General features: G+C 36.8%; 1 protein-coding gene across 1 annotated transcript in view; it reads left to right on the forward strand.

Annotated features, from left to right (window-relative positions):
* The window catches only part of GRIN3A (glutamate ionotropic receptor NMDA type subunit 3A), a 165321-nt gene that overhangs the window by 76568 nt on the left and 68467 nt on the right, over positions 1–20286 (forward strand). The window contains exons 2-3 of the mRNA XM_072404441.1: positions 7610–8214; positions 9245–10292. Of these exons, the coding sequence (XP_072260542.1) occupies positions 7610–8214; positions 9245–10292 (1653 nt within the window). The remainder of the gene's footprint in view (positions 1–7609; positions 8215–9244; positions 10293–20286) is intronic.

Here is a 20286-nt window from a genome sequence, read left to right on the forward strand (position 1 = left end):
AAAGCATATTTGCAGCATGCATTAGGAAATGAAACTAGAGAACCTTCAGTCTTTTGTCATCCTACATGGCAGCACATGTGAAATGTCAGATTTCAATCGGAAAATAGAAATTGATTAATTAAATGTCACAGCAATATCCCTTCTAATATAGCTTTATGGTATACCTAATTTAGCTTTATGGTGCATGTCATTTATTGTTTGTGCATAACATATTGATCTCAATATGTTTTCTATCATGCTATACCAATAACTTCTTCATACTGACAGAGAAAGACTATACATCATATTCCTGCCACATCGTACCATTTATAACTCGGCCCTTGACAATTCTGAGATATGAATTTCATTACAAGCCTTTTAACCACTTCTTTAGATATTTAAAACAATCAATGAGGCTTTTCCAGGAGGAGGTTGAGAATAGACCATTGTATTATTCAGCAAACTATTATATGCCCCCTCTAACTGCTTGTAACAATTACAATGTAAGTGGATCAGACAATTTTTTTAAAAAAATTAAATTGTACTACACAATACCCTTTGCTGTGTAACCCTCTGATAAACTATATTAAATTATTTCCTTACCATGGTATTGCTGTGCTTTTGAAAACATAGTGCACCATAATGCATGGCAGTTTTACTTTTTTTTCTACATGCATATTTTTATAGGGTGATTTTTATATGCCTGGAATTTACTTTAGAGTTTTGGTACATATTACTAAAATGTAACAGATGCCAACTTTCACCGGTGTGATATGCTCTGTTCAATTTTAGTACACATGATTTCATTTAGTTTACATGATTAAATAGCTAACTGGTATCAGCTACATAGGTTCCGAAGCTTTACTCGAGGCACTGACTCACTCGGGAACCCATAAAACATCCACTCAAATGCCTGTTAAGGTTATGTGTCATCCTTTGAAATTAAACATTTTCAAATACGAGTTATTACATCAGTACAAGCAGAAAAAGAAGAACTAAAGCAACCAACCATTCTTCAGCTTATTATTATATACTCCAATAAAAAATGAAAAGGCAGAATTTGAAATGCATAAAATAAACATAACCTGCCAGTTGAGTAGAATGGTTTTTTCATGCATCACCATTGACATAAGCCAATCTACCCTTTCCCCTTTTCTCTGGGGATTACCTTGGGATAAGCAACATTGACCAACCTCTGTCAAACATGCTTTTTTTCTTTAGATGCACAGAACTTCTGGCAGTACACATAGGGTTAATGTTCAAATAGGAAATATATATTTTAGGACCAGTAGGCAAACTTCTCATGGGAATCTGGGCACTGCTTTAGGGGACATGTATCAATGCAAGGACGTGGTAATTTCATGAGGCTTCCAGAGCATTACTGAAAATACAGAAATCTTTCAAATAGCATGCCTACATAAATCTATCTAATAAAAGCTATATGTGGTGTTCATTTTTAATTTAAATAGTGTGGGGTCCCCCTGATTTTCAACTAGACCCTAGTACTAGAACTAGTTTTTGTCAATTGCATTACTTAGGATGCTATTTGCTATTATTACAGTGCAGAAGACCTGTTATTTAGCATCAGGAGTGTGACAGGCTAACATTTTTGATCATCTGGTTTTAAACAGTTCTTTAAATGATAGATAACTTGTGGTGCAGTAATGTGTGAAGGGTTCACATTGCCAGTCATTGCCAGTCATCATGATAATGGGAATGACAATGGATTTACATTGCTGGACAAAGTGATCGATGTTGGAAGCATGTTTGTGTGTATATTTAAAGAAACAGCATTTCACTGTGTCTTTTGTTCAGCTCTTTGTATATATTGGTAAAAGTTACAATATTATTTCTCCTGAGGGGTAACAGATATTTGTCTGCCCCCATTTAAAGGGGCTTCTAAATTTTGCTCTCTAACATACCCCACATTCCCTGTCTCTCAGCATTCAAACCCCATACATGCACCCATTAAGTGCCAACTGTAATAAAACTTCAACACAATTATAACACTCTAGGAGTAATAAGGTAATCCTTGGGACCCTATTGATATACTCATTCATGGCCAACTATATAATAACTATAATAGAAATAATAAACTAGTTTTGTACACTGGCTGCTGTACACTGCATGCTACAGTTTAACAATGTTTATATAATTTATAATATAATATATAAATTCAACACAAAGTGTAAACAAACTTGAAGCAGAGCTTCTAGAATCTATTTTGGGAAATAAAAATAACAATATTTTCTTTTCATAGTAAACAAGCTTAGAAATAGTATGGGTTTAGAGATGGCTGGGGTGTATAGTCAATACATTTTTGTAAGATATCATTGAAAAAAATGATTATAAGCCTCCATTGTTCATGATGAAAGTCTTATTACAGAAGATGGGACTAGAAAGAAGCTGCTCACTATCCCTTTGCAACCAATTCAATACAAATCCAATTAACTTGCTGTGTATAAAAAAGTGTGGAATATATTATCACAAATAGGCTTCTTGCGCTTTCAATAGGATTGTCTGTTATAGTACACAAAATCTGGTTAACATTTCAGGATGCAGTCAAGCCAGATCATGTCAGGAACTCCTGACAATAGACAGATATATGCCGCTGGATAAATAGGTTTCTCTTTCATGTGTAAGATAAAATTGTATACGTACTGTACATAAATAAGGATAAAACATATAAATAAAATGGATATATGCTTCAAACCCTACAGGATCACACTAAGCTGTACCATCTTAGGAAATTTACAGCATAGTTTTAATGACAACATTTTTTAAATATTACAATATGGAAATACAAGATACTTCATGTTGTTTTTATGCATACAAACTCATATTTACATATAAATAGGTAGTAGGTTCCTTTGCTAGTGGGTAACTGCATATCAGACATGTAGTTTGCAGTTCTAAAAGAAAAGCTGCTGAAAGAAACGTGTATATCTTCCCTAACCTCCCTTGGCCCTGTTACTGTGGATGAAGTCTCTTCTCTTATCATCTCTATCTACTACCTGTCCGCTTGACCCAATTCCGTCTGATCCACTCTGTGCCCATTCCTCCACCCTGGCCCCCGCCCTAACCGAACTATTCAACCTCTCCCTTTCTACTAGTGTATACCACTCAGCTTTCAAACATGCCATAATTCTTCTCATTATTATAGTATATAATGCATAGAACATTTATCAGTTTGCGATAATCTGAACATACTGTACAACATAGCATATTGAGTATTCTCAAATTTTTTACCCTGGAAGGACCCCTAAAACAAAAATTGGGTCAACGGGAACACCTGATATAGTTAAATCATTAAGGGTAGATTGGCTAAAGCCCTTACAGTGCTAGTTAAAAGACCACCACTCTAAACAGCTAGAAAATCACTGGTGTTATCTTATTGATTCTTCCAAATGTCACCGAACCTGAAACTAGACACGCACCATCACATGGAAGGTACCACATGGGAACCCCAACAAACACTGGAGGAACCCTAGAGTTCAATGGAACCCTGAATGATAATGGTTTATATAGAGTCTATTGGTTAAAACTAAGATGCCAGGAGTGTACAGAATAGCTTTCAGAGTGTAGAAATTTGTAAAAACATGCTATAAACTGCTAGTAAGTAGGAGGAAAATGTCCTGGTGAGGATTTAGACAAAAACCAGCATTACCACACGTGGTAGAAGGATGGAGTAATTAAAAGTATTACCAATATTATGCCTGATGTCTCTTTCAACAGGCTGTAGCTTTATGTTATACTTGCAGTCCTGCAGTTGCATCATACCCCACAAGTGTGAGACATGGGGCTTTGCCAAATGTAAGTGGCGGAGCATGGAAGTCCTTCATTTGGACCTTTTAAGATATAATAGATCATATACCCGAAGAATAACTTATTATGTTCTGTGATGTCTACATAAAAGGTTTTCACAGTTTCTCCAGACTGTGGCTAATTCCAGGCGACAGTTTGATTAGGAACCACATCCTCCTGTCTAGTATTACATTTGGCAATAGGTTCCCCTTGCTCAAAACAGAACAAGGTAATAGGACTAGAGCTAGCAAACTGCCACTCAAGTGGATGTTTAAAATTTGCTGAAGTTTAGTGATCATTCTAAAGTATTTTAGACACTTAGAGATAGAAAACTTGGGCAAATGTCCAGCTCTTTAACTGCAAATTAAAGATACCGACATACTCACACAGGAACAATTATTATCCCTTAAGCTTTTTTATATATTTTTGTTTGATTTAAAAATGTTCAGATGGATAATGTATTATTATTATATGTATATGTTTACATTATGTAATGAAGAAAATAAAAAGGAAAGCATTATGTCTTTTGTTTAATTCTTGTTGATATATAGCATAGGGTGAATACTTTTAAACATTATTATATATAACCACTTCTTTGACTACACAAGTCATATAACTACAGTTTGTCTAATCTTAATTTAAAAAATAAATTATTGAATGCCAATATGGTCATATTTGATAAATCATCTGATAAATTGATTTATTTTGGGGTCTGATCTGATAACATTAGTGATTATTCATAAAAGTGCCAATCATGTCAGCTGATCAACATGTAAATGGGGAGAAAACAAAAGTGGCATTAATATACAAAAATAGTGCCTTTTTTTGCAGAAATACCTCCACTTTTCCAGCTATCAGCATGATTGACTCCTTAAATCCGCCATTCTGAACTAGGGTCACTAGGGTGATACTTCATAGTTCTAGGGCCAACACCACTGGCAGATGTGTTGTAATGCGCCTGGGCACACAAATCACAACCAACTGCAGGGAATACTTTAAACAAACTTTATTCCGTAATCCAGGTACAGGCCGAGGTAAAACACAAAAGATCAATCCGATCAACGACGTACATAGGGATGAGGCAGAAGGCGTAGTCAGGGACAATCCAAAGTCAGGGGAGGCAGAGTTAATGCAAAGTCAATAATCAGACCGGGTTGCTGCTGGTAATAAGTCCGAGCTGATGACAAGACACAGGGGAAGACAACAGAGGTCAAAATGGTAATCCAACATAACAACGCACCCAAGCACAGTATAACACAGAGGCTTTACCAGGATGCTAATGACATGATCTCAATAAATGGGCAGAGTGCCCAATCACATTGCGCCACCTGGCCCTATTGGATTGGAGGAGCATACTGCATAATAAATGCCTTGTGGCCGGTTTAGCTACAGGGAATTCAATACATGCCCCACCCCAGGGAGGGAGGTACAAGAGGCGCGCATAGTAGAGTGCCCACCTGTTACAGCAGGACCTTTGGGCTGTGCTGTACTGTGAACGCACCCAGGGATGCTGAGGGTGCGTGCAGCACTGTGCACAGCTGCAGGGATGCTGTTCGGCCGAACAGTAGTTTAGCCAGGACGGATCACTCCGCCAGTGAGAGGAGACACACTGCGAGCAGAGCAGCTGAGCTGCCTGCTGCAGCAGTCTCCTCCACGCCACCCGCAATCCCTTGGGTCATCGCGGGTGTGGACAATTCAGGATCGCTGACGGAGTAGGTACCTTACATGTGTTACTCAAATGATGTCTAGTGGCTGATTGACCTTCAATTTGATGATGCCTGGATAGTTCCATGACCCGATGCATGCCAATTACAAGCCAGATGCATGACTCAAATAATGTTTTGAGGTACTGTAGGGGAGCATTCATTACAATGGCAATCAATTTATGAGGCATTTTCCCATTAAACCCCAACTAATTAGTTTTATTAGGTGTTCCCTGAAACCTAAAATGTATTACCTAAAAAAGGTTAAGAAAGACTGTTTATATGGTACCCTAATTGGTAAAGAACAATGAGAATGTTTAAAATACTCTAACCTATTGATTCTAGTTCAGTTTGTTGAATTAGACAATCTAACTGATTGTTGGGAGTTACTGAAACTTGCAGCTTGTTCCTTGCTAATCACTTTCTACCGACAATCTATTTACCAACCTTTTCCAGCAAGATTCTCTGTGTTAATCTACAATTTCATTTATTTAGTAGTGTATATGTTAGATACAGTTACATTAATAAAAATAATTGAAAATAATAAGTAATAAAAAAGAAAACCGTGAACGTATTTAATATAAAACCTTATGTATTCTTAAACAATATATACAAATTTAGGTATGCAAATAGTGTCATTGTCAATTTAAACAAGTCAGGTATGACGATGCTAAATTTGGCTCAGGCATTTAGTCATCAAAAACCTGTAGTCAAAAAAGGTCTAAATAAGCACATTTGTATACCGCAATTTATTGATTTTATATTATTTTTTACTACATATAAAGAATATCTGTCTTACAAAAACACATTTAATACAGGTTGCATCATAACAATAAATTGAAGGTTCTAGAACAGCTGATGCTTTTTGCCTTCTCTGCTTGCTTTTAAACCTTAACAATCATCTGCTCCCTTTTGGTCTAAATATACTTTGAAAGTATTTTGTTAAGTCAGTTTGATAAGTGCAAAAAACACACACACACAAGCTAATGTCCTTTTCTTGTGCTACATTTGTATTTTTTACATAATATGTTTCATTGCTCCCTTGCTATTTCTGCTATACAAGTCACCTTGCATTATGTTAGGAAGAAAATGGAAGGTCTTCTGTATTCCTGTCATTGGGAGACAAAGCTGCTCTTCTGTAGATGGAGAATGATGAGTGTTGTTACCCTAGGCTAGTATTTGTTACTGAAGAACATCAGTTAAAAAGAAATAAAAAAGGCTGGGAAGAAATAATGCAGCTACCCTATTTTAAAAAAAGTATGCTGCAATATATTGCATTGTAGTTCCTGGTTCACATATGATTTTAGTTAGATACAGCCCCATGTAAAGACATGTCACTATAGGTGTATGTTTATTTTAGCTTAAGCTGTTGAGCTTGATAGACATTTTTTCCATACAGCTACAGGTAAAACAAACCTGTAAACACATGAACAATTTTAAAGGAAGATGCTAAAATTTTTTGATATGTACAGTATTTTAAAATTACCAGGCACATGTCTTTGGTTATAAAGATAAAGCACATTTAGAGTCCCTCTATATTTTCCTTAACAGTCTTATTGTAATTATAAAAAGTTACAGCTGTTGGGTCTTCCTAGTTTTTGTCCTCTGACAGATAAAGGATGCGTTCATTTTTAATTGGTGAGCTCTATAGAATAGATATAGAAAATGTCCTTATATATTTATATTGGTGCCTTAAGTATAAGAGACAAATCAAGTTTAATATTTTATTGTAATAAAATGATCTAGAACCAGTGGTACAAAGATGACATTTTGAAAGCTGCTAAACCAGCATTGCAGTGCATTTTATGCACTATTCAGTTTTTTAACCTTTGAATTTTGGTTAGAGCTTTAACTGATTCTTTATAGCAAAGAGATACTTTGATAGATAGACTCCTCTGTGCTTAGTACTTTTTCTTTTGATGTACTGTAGTGGCTTCTAACCATTTAATGACAACAAAACCATCCTATGATCTGAAAAAAGTTGACTTATATGGGCAGACAATTCCAACTATGCTTTGGAATTAATGATAAGTGACTGTTAGTTCAAATACAATGACAAAGTAAAGCATTGCATTTTACTAAAAGATGACATGTATCTTTTTTTTTTAATTTTCTTTCAACAGAATCCTCTCCACCTGCAGCTCAGTGTTGAAAATTCTCTAACTTCAAATGCTGATGTGACTTTCTCTATTCTGACAATGAACAACTGGTATAATTATAGCATACTGCTGTGCCAAGAAGACTGGAACATAACAGATTTCCTCACTTTAACGCAAAATAATTCTAGATTTCATCTTGGAATTATCATAAATATCACAGTAAATTTAACCATGACAAATTACATGTTGAGCTACCTACAGATGAATTTGGAGAGCATTAAGGACACTACGTCTACAATTGTCATGTTTGGATGTGATATGGAAGATACAAGACGCATTTTTGAAGCAGCTTCCCAGTATGGAATTGGCTTGCCAGAGTTTTATTGGGTTTTTGGAGACTCTCAAAATGTTGATGAATTGAGGACTGAAGGATTGCCTTTGGGACTAATTGCTCATGGAACAACCACTGCCTCTTTCTTTGAACACTATGTGCAAGATGCAATGGAGTTAATAGCTAGAGCTGTTGCCACAGCTACAATGGACCAGCCTGAACTGGCACTTGTTCCTAGCACAATGAATTGCATGGGAAGAGATTCTCAGAATCTCTCATCTGGGGAGTATCTATCCAGGTATGTTTTGACTTTTATTTCTCAATCTTTAATGCTATGCCATTGCAGATTTTAATGCTATGGCATACAGATTTTACCAAACAAAGTTCCAATGCTATGTATGGCATAGAAACATTGTATAACCTGTACTGTAGACTATATGCACAACTACCTAACTGATTTACAAGGTCTACATCCAGAAAGCCAGGGTGGAAGGGGAACATTTTTTTCAAATATGATTATGTTTGTAAGCATGGGGTATTATTACACATACATCATATTGTTAGGCACTTCTACCATTGATTGTAACTTATTCTGAGGTTATAAATTGTATGTGCATCAAAAACATTTTTTTATCAGAGAGGGGATAGGTTTACACCCAGTATCAGGTTGCTATGCTGCCCAGGACTTAACTATAAATATTTTTCCTTCTGTTGTGCTGGCATATTTGTGTGTGCCATTCATAATTTTTTTTATTTTTATTACAATAATTTTTTATTAGGAATAGAAAAAAAAAGAATTAAACTAGTGGATGATCATTTCACCAACACAAACATTTTGGCTTGATACACAATTAAAAAAAAGGGAAAACTAGGAGCAACTAATCCTTATCGGCTCACTATACCCAAAACAAACATCTTCGTATATTGAACATAGATAAAAAAAGAGGGACCTGACTAGGAGGAAAAAAAAAATAGTGAAAGAGAGAATAGAGCTGTAAAGGAGGGCCGGGAGGGGTAATGGACAGGGAAAGAGAGGACCGATAGGTAAATATCCATAGGAGCGAACACAGCTTGAGAATCTCTCAAAGCGAGAGTAGATTCTTATCGAAATCAGCAGGAAGGTAATTGTCTATCCAGGGCCATTCATATATTTTAAGATGCTACCCTTCAAGAATAACAAGAAGCTTGGATTGCCATGTTGCCCATATAGCACAAAGAGTAAGTGGTGACAAACCTAGCTAATAACATATACATGAATATGTAGCATACTGTATGTTATGTAAGTATAGCATTTATCATAATATTAATGGCCTATCTTTATTTAACAGGTTTTTGGTCAACACAACATTTAGTGGACTTAGTGGACATATTAAGGTTAAGGATTCTTCTATTATCAATTCAGAAAATCATTACTTCATATGGAATTTACAGCATGACCCTGTAGGTAATCCAATGTGGACACGACTTGGAAGTTGGCAGAATGAAAAAATTATAATGGATTACGGGTTGTGGCCAGACCAAGCACAAAGACACAAAAGTCATTATCAGCAACCACCTCGATTGCACCTTAGAGTTGTAACCTTGATTGAGCCTCCTTTTGTGTTCACAAGAAATGTCGATGATGATGGTCAGTGTCCAGCTGGGCAACTCTGCTTAGATCCAATGACAAATAATTCTGCAATACTAGACAGTCTTTTTGAAAGTTTACAAGGAGGCAATGATACTGTTCCTATTGAATACAAAAAGTGTTGCTATGGGTATTGTATTGACCTCCTGGAAAAACTGGCAGAAGATATGAACTTCGACTTTGATTTGTATATTGTTGGCGATGGAAAATATGGAGCTTTTAAGAGTGGTCATTGGACTGGACTCGTTGGAGACCTTCTCAGTGGTGCTGCACATATGGCCGTAACCTCCTTTAGCATAAATACAGCCCGAAGTCAGGTCATTGACTTTACAAGCCCATTTTTTTCCACAAGTCTGGGTATTTTAGTAAGGACTAAAGATACAGCAGCCCCAATTGGAGCCTTTATGTGGCCACTTCATTGGACAATGTGGCTTGGAATATTTGTATCGCTACATGTTACTGCAATATTCCTAACATTATATGAATGGAAAAGCCCATTTGGTATGACACCAAACGGAAGAAACAGAAGCAAAGTATTTTCCTTCTCTTCAGCATTAAATGTGTGTTATGCCATACTGTTTGGCAGGACAGCTGCTATTAAAACTCCCAAGTGCTGGACTGGAAGGTTTTTGATGAATCTCTGGGCTATATTTTGCTTATTCTGTTTGTCAACATATACTGCTAACTTGGCAGCTGTCATGGTAGGGGAAAAGATTTATGAGGAGTTATCTGGAATTCACGATCCTAAGGTAGGTCAGACTTAATCTACATTTTAATATTTATAGTTGGTTTGATGCTCTGTATCTTTTGAAGTGTTTCTGTATGATTAAAGATCTAAAGATCACGGTTCTCTAGAATGGATGACATCAGTGTGATCTATCTAAGAAAAGGTATAGAAATAATGAATTTTAATAAGTACTTTAACAGCTTAACACCCTTATTATGCCATTATTATGAACTGTCAGTGGCAATAACACAGAAAGATAAATGTATGCTTGATAGCCAAAAGCTCAGTAACGTTGACTGAATTTTCCAATTTCTCATGAAAAATAACGTTTCTTCCTTAATTGTTTTGTGCCTCAATTGCTGTAACCTTTTCAAAATTGTTATTTCTCTCAACAGGGTAAGAAAATATGAGGAGGTAACAGTAAAGGACATGTACAAGCTAGTTTGCAAAATTATGGGTTGATTAAATAAAGGGCATCTAACTTTGTTCAGGAACAGAAAACCTGCCTTTCACTTCAAATGTTTAGTTATAAGGAAAAATGAATATCCTCTCACTTAGCATTTGAAGCAAGCCAGGTTGTCTAAAGTGAACAAAAATACCCCTGTTTTTTAATGAATGTTATAAATCATACATACTATTTGTATGCATATTGTCTTATATATGGCACAGTTGCCTAATGTGAATTTTTTAACAGGGTTTTGTATTATCCAAAGTTTAATAAAAAAAACATCTACTCTGGTGCAAAAAATACTGTGTATACAATATACTTTTACAATACGTTTGAATATGTCTAATGTGTGTTACAGGACATTCTTGTACTTTCTATCAGAAACTATAGCAACACATAAGCACAATTGGAAGAGAGGAACAGTACATTACCACAGGGTTCTGGGGTCTAAACAAGGAGCCTCATGGCAGGGTCCCCAGACTTAATAATAATAATGACTTTTGAAATTTTAGTAAATGGGTTAACATATACCTCAGTATTGGTTCTTGGTTGACATGCATATTCAGACCTAAAGGTGGAAAGGAGCAGAGATAGCTTTAATACTTGAAGATGATAATGCCCTGAGCTTGGGAAATAGAATACTCTACGACAACCATTCTCAACTAGAGTTCCTCCAGTATTTGTTAGGAGCTTTTGCTTACTGACCTTCCATCTGAAAGTGTTTGGATAGTATAGGGTCCAATACCACCTGGAAGAGCGAGATGTCTCCAGTGATTTTTTTAGCTGCCTAGAAGGTTGGCATTTCTTTTTTTTTTTTAGGATCATTTTCATTGAAGTTTTTCATTATATAATACAAACAATATTTAAAAAAGAGTATAAGAAAAGTAATAACCAAAACAGAACAAACAGAGTGTCAAAAGTCAACCTGAGTCAGTTAACCAATATATCAAGAGAAATTTAGGCGTTTGCAATACCAAAATGCTTTTGCAATACCAAAATATATGGCTCAAAGATGGCTCAACCGCCGGCAATGTTGTGATACATTTAAACCATATTTTGTCACAACATATGGTGTTCTATACCAAGTAGCATCTTAAGGTAGGATTCCCAATGGGAAGTACATCTTGTGTAATTAAAGGCAGAGTGAAATGCTCGCTTCCATTGTTCGTCTGAGAAAGATTTATTCATTTCAACCTCCTGTTTCAAGATATGAGTCGTTTTGATAAAAACTTGTTTTACTTGAAACGCCTGGTAAATGATACCTTGATTGGTTTGAGATGACTCGGTAAAGAAACCCACTATCTGTGGTTGTGTATAAAGCAGTGTATAAGGGTGAATTTTATGGTAGTAAAGAATCTGACATAAAGTGTAGGCATCAGTAATAGGCAAACCAAAATAATTTAGTTTTTGCTAAAGTGACAGATTAGATGAGAATGATTGTAAATTTCAAAAAGTTAAAAGATTCATTTGTTTCTAATTTTCTATATGAATATCAGGAATAAAATGCAAATAAGTGTATAAGAGTCCTAAAAACCACTTCAGACCAAACAAAAAAGCTGCTTTTATCGTGGAGTAGTTTGGTAAAACTATTGAAGAATCTAGTGACTTAGCCACAAATAAAGTCACCAGATTCTTCTTCAGACAGGAGCGCTCCATGTAATTCCATATTCTGTCAGTAGAGTTATTAAAAAATAATATAGCGCAGTCAGCACATATGCTTTTTAGTAATCATAAAAATCTGGGAGGCCAAGTCCTTCAGCTTTCTAGTGTTTTATCACGGCTGCATACCCAATTCTGCCTTTACTGTTAGCCCAAATATATTGCTTCAATAGTCTCTGTAGAGACCTAAAATAAGTTTTGGATAGATTCACAGGCAGGGTCCGAAAGAAATATAAAATTTTGGGTAAAAGTAACATTTTAAAAACTGCCACTCTGCCTACCCAAACACCTACTGTTTAGACACATTAGTTAAATCTTCTTTCAGTTTCAAAATAAGTGTTAAATAAATATTTTGGAAAACCAAATTGGTAGGATATGTTAACCTTATCCCTAAATAAGATATCTCATTTGCTGCCCATGAAAATTAAACTGAGCCCGTAAATCATTCACTTGAGATTGTGTTATTTCCATAGGTAGAACTTGTGTCTTCATATCATTTAGTTTGTAATATGAAATCTTCCCGAACTGTTGTAACACCAAATATGCTATAGGAAGGGAAAGATCTTTGTGTTTGCTGTCCCCGTACAAAACCAACTTGTTCAGGTTTAACTAAACAAGGTAAAAGGCCATATAGCCGATTAGCAGGTAGTTTAGCATAAATCTTAATGTCTGTATTTAACAGGGAAATTGGACTGGCAATTTGAAGGAGAAACCAGATCTTTCCCTTGTTTGGGAATAGATACAATAGTAGCCTGTAGAGAAGGTACTAGATTTAGCTGTTTTGTAAAAAATAGTCAACATATATGGTGCTAATATGACTTGAAATTCTTTATAATATTCACCAGGTAGGCCATCTGGCCCTGGTGTTTTGTTAGTTGGAAGAAACCTAATTACTTTTTGTATCTCTTCAGCCGAAAATGGTGAGTTGAGCAGTTTTAAGGCAGTATTAGATAAAGTAGGTAATTCTATCTCATTTAAAAACTGTTCGATCTCTTCAACCTTTGGTAATGAGAGAATCATCCTTGAGGTTATACAATTTGGTATAATAGTTACAAAACTGTGGTATATTTTGTGGGTTAACAATTTTAACATTGGATCCAGCTTTAAACACAAGTAGGATTTTAGAGCGCTGTACTCTACTCTTACATTTAGCAGCCATAAGTTTGGAAGCTCTATTACCTTGCGTATAGCAATTTAGTTGCAATTTTTTAATAAATTGAGCATAATTTGACAAATTAGGCATTCTCAAATCTTGTCTGCATTTAAAAAGCTGTTCAGTTACCTTAGTAGTAGGACTAATTTTGTGTATATGCCTTGTGAGCATTCCATATTATAAAAGGATCCATGTCCTGGGTATCATTTATTTGGAAAAATTCTTTTCAAATATTTCTTAATAAATCCACAAAAAATCTTCGATTAGCCCTCCAAACTCTAGAAGGTATCGTGTGATATTGGTCCTTCACGCTCAGAACTATCGGAGCGTGGTCCGACCATGTGATATTATCGATTTCTATCAGTGAAATTTTCCCTAGTATACTCATGTCTGTCAAGACCATGTCAATGCGGTAATAGGATTTGTGTAAAGACCAATATTATGTAAAGTCCTTTTCCGAGGCGTGTAAACCATGCCATACATCATATAAATTAGAATCCTCTAGAAAGGGTTGCAAGGAGGTTCTCTTATAAAGTTTTGTTATTGAAACATCCAGTTGTGGATCGGATACCACAATAAAGTCACCACGTATTAGTAAATGGCCTTTTTGTATAGTTTGACTTTTTTTTCAGTACAATCGGAAAAATCTGATTTGACCCACATTAGGTGAATATACATTTACAATCGTAAAGGGAACATTATAAATTGCACACTCTAGGATATTATATCTGGCCGCAGGGCGATAATACTATCATAAAGCTGAAACGCCGCTGAATTTTTAACAGCTATAAGTACTCCTTTTGGTTTCTTCTCTGCATTAGCTGTAAAAATATGTGGAAATAATTTACGAGTACATTTAGGAGGTTTGGTCACAAAAAAATGTGTTTCTTGAGCACACAGACCATCACATCCGTGATGTTTTGCCGTGAACCATAGAGCAGATCATTTATGAGAGCTATTCAGCTCTTTAGTATTATTATTATTATTATTATTATTAAAGCTTGATATTCGCCAAACAAAGAGCTATCAAATCCTGATATCTACCCAACTGCGGTTGAACAGAAAAAAGGTCAACTTGATGCAAAGATATGACAATCGCACTGAGAAAAATACAAACATAAAAAAACAGTACTAGAAAATTGTCCCCAATATGGGGATAGCAATCATGACCCGAAGTCATGAGAACTCAAATGGGGAAAACGAATGTGTACCCAAAAACAGCTCTATACATATGAAATATTTACGTATATTCTGCTATCACACAACATAATAATAAAAGGTAGATACATTTAAATTTGGATTTGGGCCAGCATACTGTAACTGGGGGAGACAGAACAAAACTTTATAATGCACCTGTAAACAAATATCACAGATAGATCACTTTGGTGACCATGCAGATTTACAGTGGCCATTTCAGTCACAGTCTCGGTGAACGTTGTGCAAGGGGTGGTGAATCTTCCATCTCTAGGCCCCACTCACGAAGAAGTGTAAAATCATCCTCTGAAGTGGCGATCACATGTCAAGATCCAGATTTAGATGTTAAAATCTTCACTGGGAAGCCCCACTTATAGGGAAAACCAGGTAACCTCGTCCAGACTACTGTAACAACCTCCTCTCTGGTATTCCACTAACCTGACATTCTCCTCTACAATCTATTATGAACGCTGCAGTCGGACTCATCCATCCTTGCCACCGCTCCTCTTTTGCTGCATCTCTTTGCAGTTCTCTTCAGTGGCTTCCATTTCACCTTAGAATCAAATCCAAGCTCCTGTGCTTTATCTTCAAATCCCTACACAGTTCTTGTCCCACCTACCTATCTGACCTGGTAAAAAAATCATCACACGCATGGCTCCAAGTTTTTTCTAGAGCTGCCCCAATTCTCTGGAATGGTCTTCCACGTCCCATTCGGCTTGCTCCTACTTTTTGCTCATTTAAAAGAGCACTCAAAACTCATTTTTTCAAACTTACCTACCCATCTTCTTCTGTCTTTTGAAATCCTCAGTACTTCCCACCACTACAAATCTCTCCTCCTATTGTATGTTAATTCCCCCACCGCCTATATTATAATCTCTTCGGGGCTGGGTCCTCTCCTCCTTTGTCACTGTCTGTATTCGTCTGTCATTTGCAACCCCTATTTAATGTAAAGCGCTGCATAATATGTTGGCACTATATAAATCCTGTTTAATATTAATATTAATAAAAAATAATAATAAAATGTAATCAGAGCATCTTGGTCACCAGTAAAAACTTACTCCTGGCTAAAATCGTCACTTGAGATAAATCCACATAAATGGTAATATGAGAGTACGGTTCTGGTAGAACTTCCATATTTCTGTGGGTTTGCAACAATTTGTCCTTGACATGAAAACAATAATTCTGGCAATTACATCTCTGGGAGTTGTTGCTGGCAAATGAGCGGGTTTCGGAATTTCTATGAGCTCTGTCAATCACCAGTTCTCCTTGGGGAACTTCCCGTATTAAAGTAGATATCAGTTGTTGTAGATAGATAGGAAGCTCCAACGAAGAGACAGTTTCTAATAATCCACGAAATTTAAGATTATTCCTTCTAGCCCTGTCTTCCATGTCAGTGAGTTTACTTTTCATTTTGGCCACTTCTTCTTCTAGACAATTATGGGAGTCCACCAACTCATTATGAGCCGTTGTGATTTCTCCCATTTTCCCTTCAATGTGATCGACTCTACCTTCTAAAATCTGCACATCTCTTCCAAGTGTAGAGATCATAAAGGAAAAGTCAGTTTGCAACGACTTTCTGAGGGATAGTAACATATCTTTAAGTACTGTGTCTACAACAGGAGCATCAGTTGTTGGAAAATCATCAATAAATTAATCCACCGGTGCCTCACATGGAGAACCCTTTGTAATACAGGGTCTCCCGTCTGAGTAAAATCACATGCCGAGGTTGAATCATCATTATTAACATCAGGATTAGTAAGCTCACCTGATTCATATAGTGAAGGTTCTTCAGGGATTATCAGAGTTTGCACTACAAGAGACAGAGATGTCTTTTTAGAAGTTGATTGAGAGGCTTCCTTCTCTTTCCTTTTATGCCACGGTGTAGGAGTACCACCGCCATCTTGACTTTCCTCCTCTACTGTTTTAGTGAAGAATTCAGTCAGTCTCCACGGTCCAGTCCTCTCCTTTCTCCCTGTAGTCAACTCCTCTGTTTGTTCATAGATGAATTGCGCTGGGTCAAGTGCTTGTGGAATGATGTGGTGAGTCACCAGGTATAATTGGAGCTGAGCTCTCTTTCAGAGAGTAACCGGCAGCCAGCCATGCCACAGAAGGTTGGCATTTCAACTAACACACTTTCTCTCAATAAATGCATTTTATTAGGTGGTTCCCTGAGACACCAAAATCAATGGAATAAAAATGTTGAGACCTCTGTAGGTTCAAACTTATGCAACTTGCTGACATGAAAAAACTCTAAATTCAACATAGTAGGAAGTGTGGCTTTAGCTTTCACTCAAAGGTCTTTATCCTTCAGTGTGGTGGCAGAGGCCAGGCTATTAAATGCATGCTATAACTTTCTAAGAAACTGAACTGTAGGACTTTGCACACCTTTTGTTTTGATGCAGCTGGAACGTCCAAGGCTCAATTAAAACTATTTATTTAAGTGTTAATCTCTGAAAAATACATTTATAGTCTTTTTTAAAAATATTTTTAGATACACACATAAAAGATATGGGTACATCTAGGAAAGAGTATGGAAGTATTCGGACCCCACTAAAGTTTTCATTGCTGTCTGGGTTTCTGTTTTAGAGATTTTCCATTCTCCTAGTGCAATTGGGGATATAGGCAGCAGCAAAATCTGACAAATGTTGTAACTTTTCCTACTTACAAAATAAAAAGTGTTTCATGTTTCCCGATGGTCACATCAGAAAGATTAGTCTTCACTTCTAGTGGCACCAATTAACTGGACGGAAATTCAAAGAGTCAAACAGGTCTCAAAGTTGTCTTAAATCTGATCTAAATGTCCCAATGTTTAGCATTGCCTAGCTTGGATAACAGAATCATGTACAAGCTGACAACCCTTATTTGCTAATTATGTATGCAGGCTTACTCTCTTGTAATAATGGTTGTTTTTTGCTGATGTTATTATCTCAGGAATCTGTCAGTTACATTCTGTCTGATTAAAAACATAAGACCTTCTGCAATAATTTGCATGGTAATGTTGACTTGTGCTCTATGAATCATGCCAAGTGTGAATTTTATAATATACAACTGTACCTAAATGTTGTAATTTTTCAAATAGCTAAATATAAAATTTTAGCAACCTAAGTTAGGGACCCAAATATAAGTCATGAACATGAAGCAGTAGATTACTGTTTTTACCTCTTACTTGATTTGTGCATCTTCTTCCCAGAAGATCAATTTTAAAATTCAATCTTTCTGACAGTGTAGGAAATCTATGTTTGTGCAAATCAGTTTACTTGTCTCTAATGGTTTTCTAAAACATGAAGAAATACAATCATAATGACTAACATAATAACTACACCAAAACACAACAATATATTTTGTAACTCAATTGCAATATTACTAACAACATTATTTATCAACAAGAGGTATGTAAACTAATATTCAAACATACCCAAACATTATGAGCTACCAAGTAATAAAATAAAGATATAATGGGTTTGTTAGAATGCCCCTAGATACGCAGGTGCAACATTCTGAAAGTGTTGGCTTTTTCTGTGCTTAAAATGTTTGTCAGATTCTGCCAGTAAGCATGTTTTAGTCAGTGCCTATTGTGCAAACTACATTCTGTATCTCTGATCATTTTACCCGTATACCTGGCTACAAATCTCTAAAAGTCCACTGGCATTCCATTAGTGTTTCTAATACATTTGCACAAATAAATGTTTTTTTTTTTTTTACTTATCCTATCTCGCAACCATGAGCTCATTTTAATAACTCACTTGAAGCTGTACACTTAGTGCAGAATGCATATTTCTAGTCTATCACACAGATGACAGAAATTACATATTTTCTCCAGTTTACAGAGCTCCAAAAGAAGAGGAAAAATGCAAAAAAAGGTATGCAATGAAGTATACATGCAAAAAAGGCATTGTGCAAATTTTTAAACACCAGATATTATTCAGTTTAACCGTTTTTTCAGAAGTGCTCAAAGATAATATTACTATGTTTTTATTTACATAACTGTCTTTAGGGCAAAATGTGTGTGAGTAGTGCCTTATACCTAATTTTTTATCTAGTAGAGTCTTCCTTGTGTCTTTAGAAGCATCTATAGCATGTACTGTGTGCTCCAGTGACCCTTTTTGCTGCAGTGAGCACATATTCCAGTGACTCTTTCTGTTCCAGTGACCCCATTGCTTTAGTGCCCCTTTGTGTTTCAATGACCCTGTGTTTCTATGATCCTTTGTGCTTTCTGACCCTGTACACCAGTGTTCCCTTGCTTCAGTGACCCTTTGTGCTCCAGTGTTTCTATGCTCCAGTGACTATGTGTGCTTCACTGATCCATTTGCTGCAGTGCCCTTTTGCGTTTTAGTGACCAATGTGCTTAGATAACCATGTTGTAAGGAACTTACCTGTCCTGAGAGCCTGCAGCGTCCCTGGAGATCTCAGCCGCAGAGGGAGACGCCGCTGTAGCAGGCAGCATGGCCGAGGCTGCTGCTCTGCTCGGAGCGTGTCTCTCTCTGCAGGCGGAGAGATCCGTCCTGGCCAAACTACTGTTCAGCCAGGCGGCATCCCTTGCATCCCTTCGGACGTGGTTACTGAATCTCCTGCTCTCAGCGCTCTAGTGCACGTCCTAGGGGTGCTGTGGGAAGAGGTGCGCGTGCTACCATGCGACCCTCTTGTACCTCCCGAGGGCGTGGCACTCGGCTGCATCGCCGCGGGGCGGGACATAGTTTGAATTCCGTTAGTCTCCTATCAGACGGTGCCAGGTGGCGCAAGGTCATTGGTCACTCTGGCCATTTAAGGAGAGCCTATCCTGTACACCATTGCCCGCTATAAGCCTCTGTGAACACAGTGTGCTTGGGTGCGTCCTTGTGTTGGTTTAAGTTTATCTCCTTTTGTCATCTCCTTAGCGACCTGGTCTGAACCTGACTCTGCTTGAACTCTGCCTGCCTTGACCTCGGATTGTTAATGACCATTCTGCCTGCTGCCTGCCCTGACCTCGGATTGTTCTTGACCTGTCTTTGCCTTACCCTCTTGTACTTCGCTTGTTTGGACTTAACCCTTGTCGTGCTTTATGACATTGAATAAAGCTTGATTGAAGGATATCTGGAGTTGGTTGTGGTTTGTGTGCCCAGGCGCATTACACATGTGTTCCAGTTACCATTTTGCACTCCAGCGACATTTTGTGCTCCAGTGACTGTTTTGTGTACACGTTATCTATTGTACTCTAGTGACCTACAACAACCCAACAACCCCCGTAGTTTTATCTTTTTTTACTTGATGCCATGTCTTTTTGATTGTAGATACATACATATCATGGGCTACCTGCAAATCCCACAATTACATTTTGGGGGTTTTGGAATTAACAAGCTGGCAGATTTTGGGTGGGAATTGTTGGCTGGCTCATAGGTATTCACAGCATTTTTTCTGAGGACCTTGTAAAGATTTTTGCCATGAACACATCATGCATGTCAATATATCTGAGATTTGAGAAAAGCAGGTTCCACATGCAAAATTCTTACACATGGTCTAAATACCCTGATCCTATTTTCATGGCTTTGAAGTGATGTTGAATGTTGGGCTGTACTTACTTTTTTC

The sequence above is a fragment of the Pyxicephalus adspersus genome, chromosome 3, assembly GCF_032062135.1.
Source record: "Pyxicephalus adspersus chromosome 3, UCB_Pads_2.0, whole genome shotgun sequence".
In the NCBI taxonomy this organism is placed as follows: Eukaryota; Metazoa; Chordata; class Amphibia; order Anura; family Pyxicephalidae; genus Pyxicephalus; species Pyxicephalus adspersus.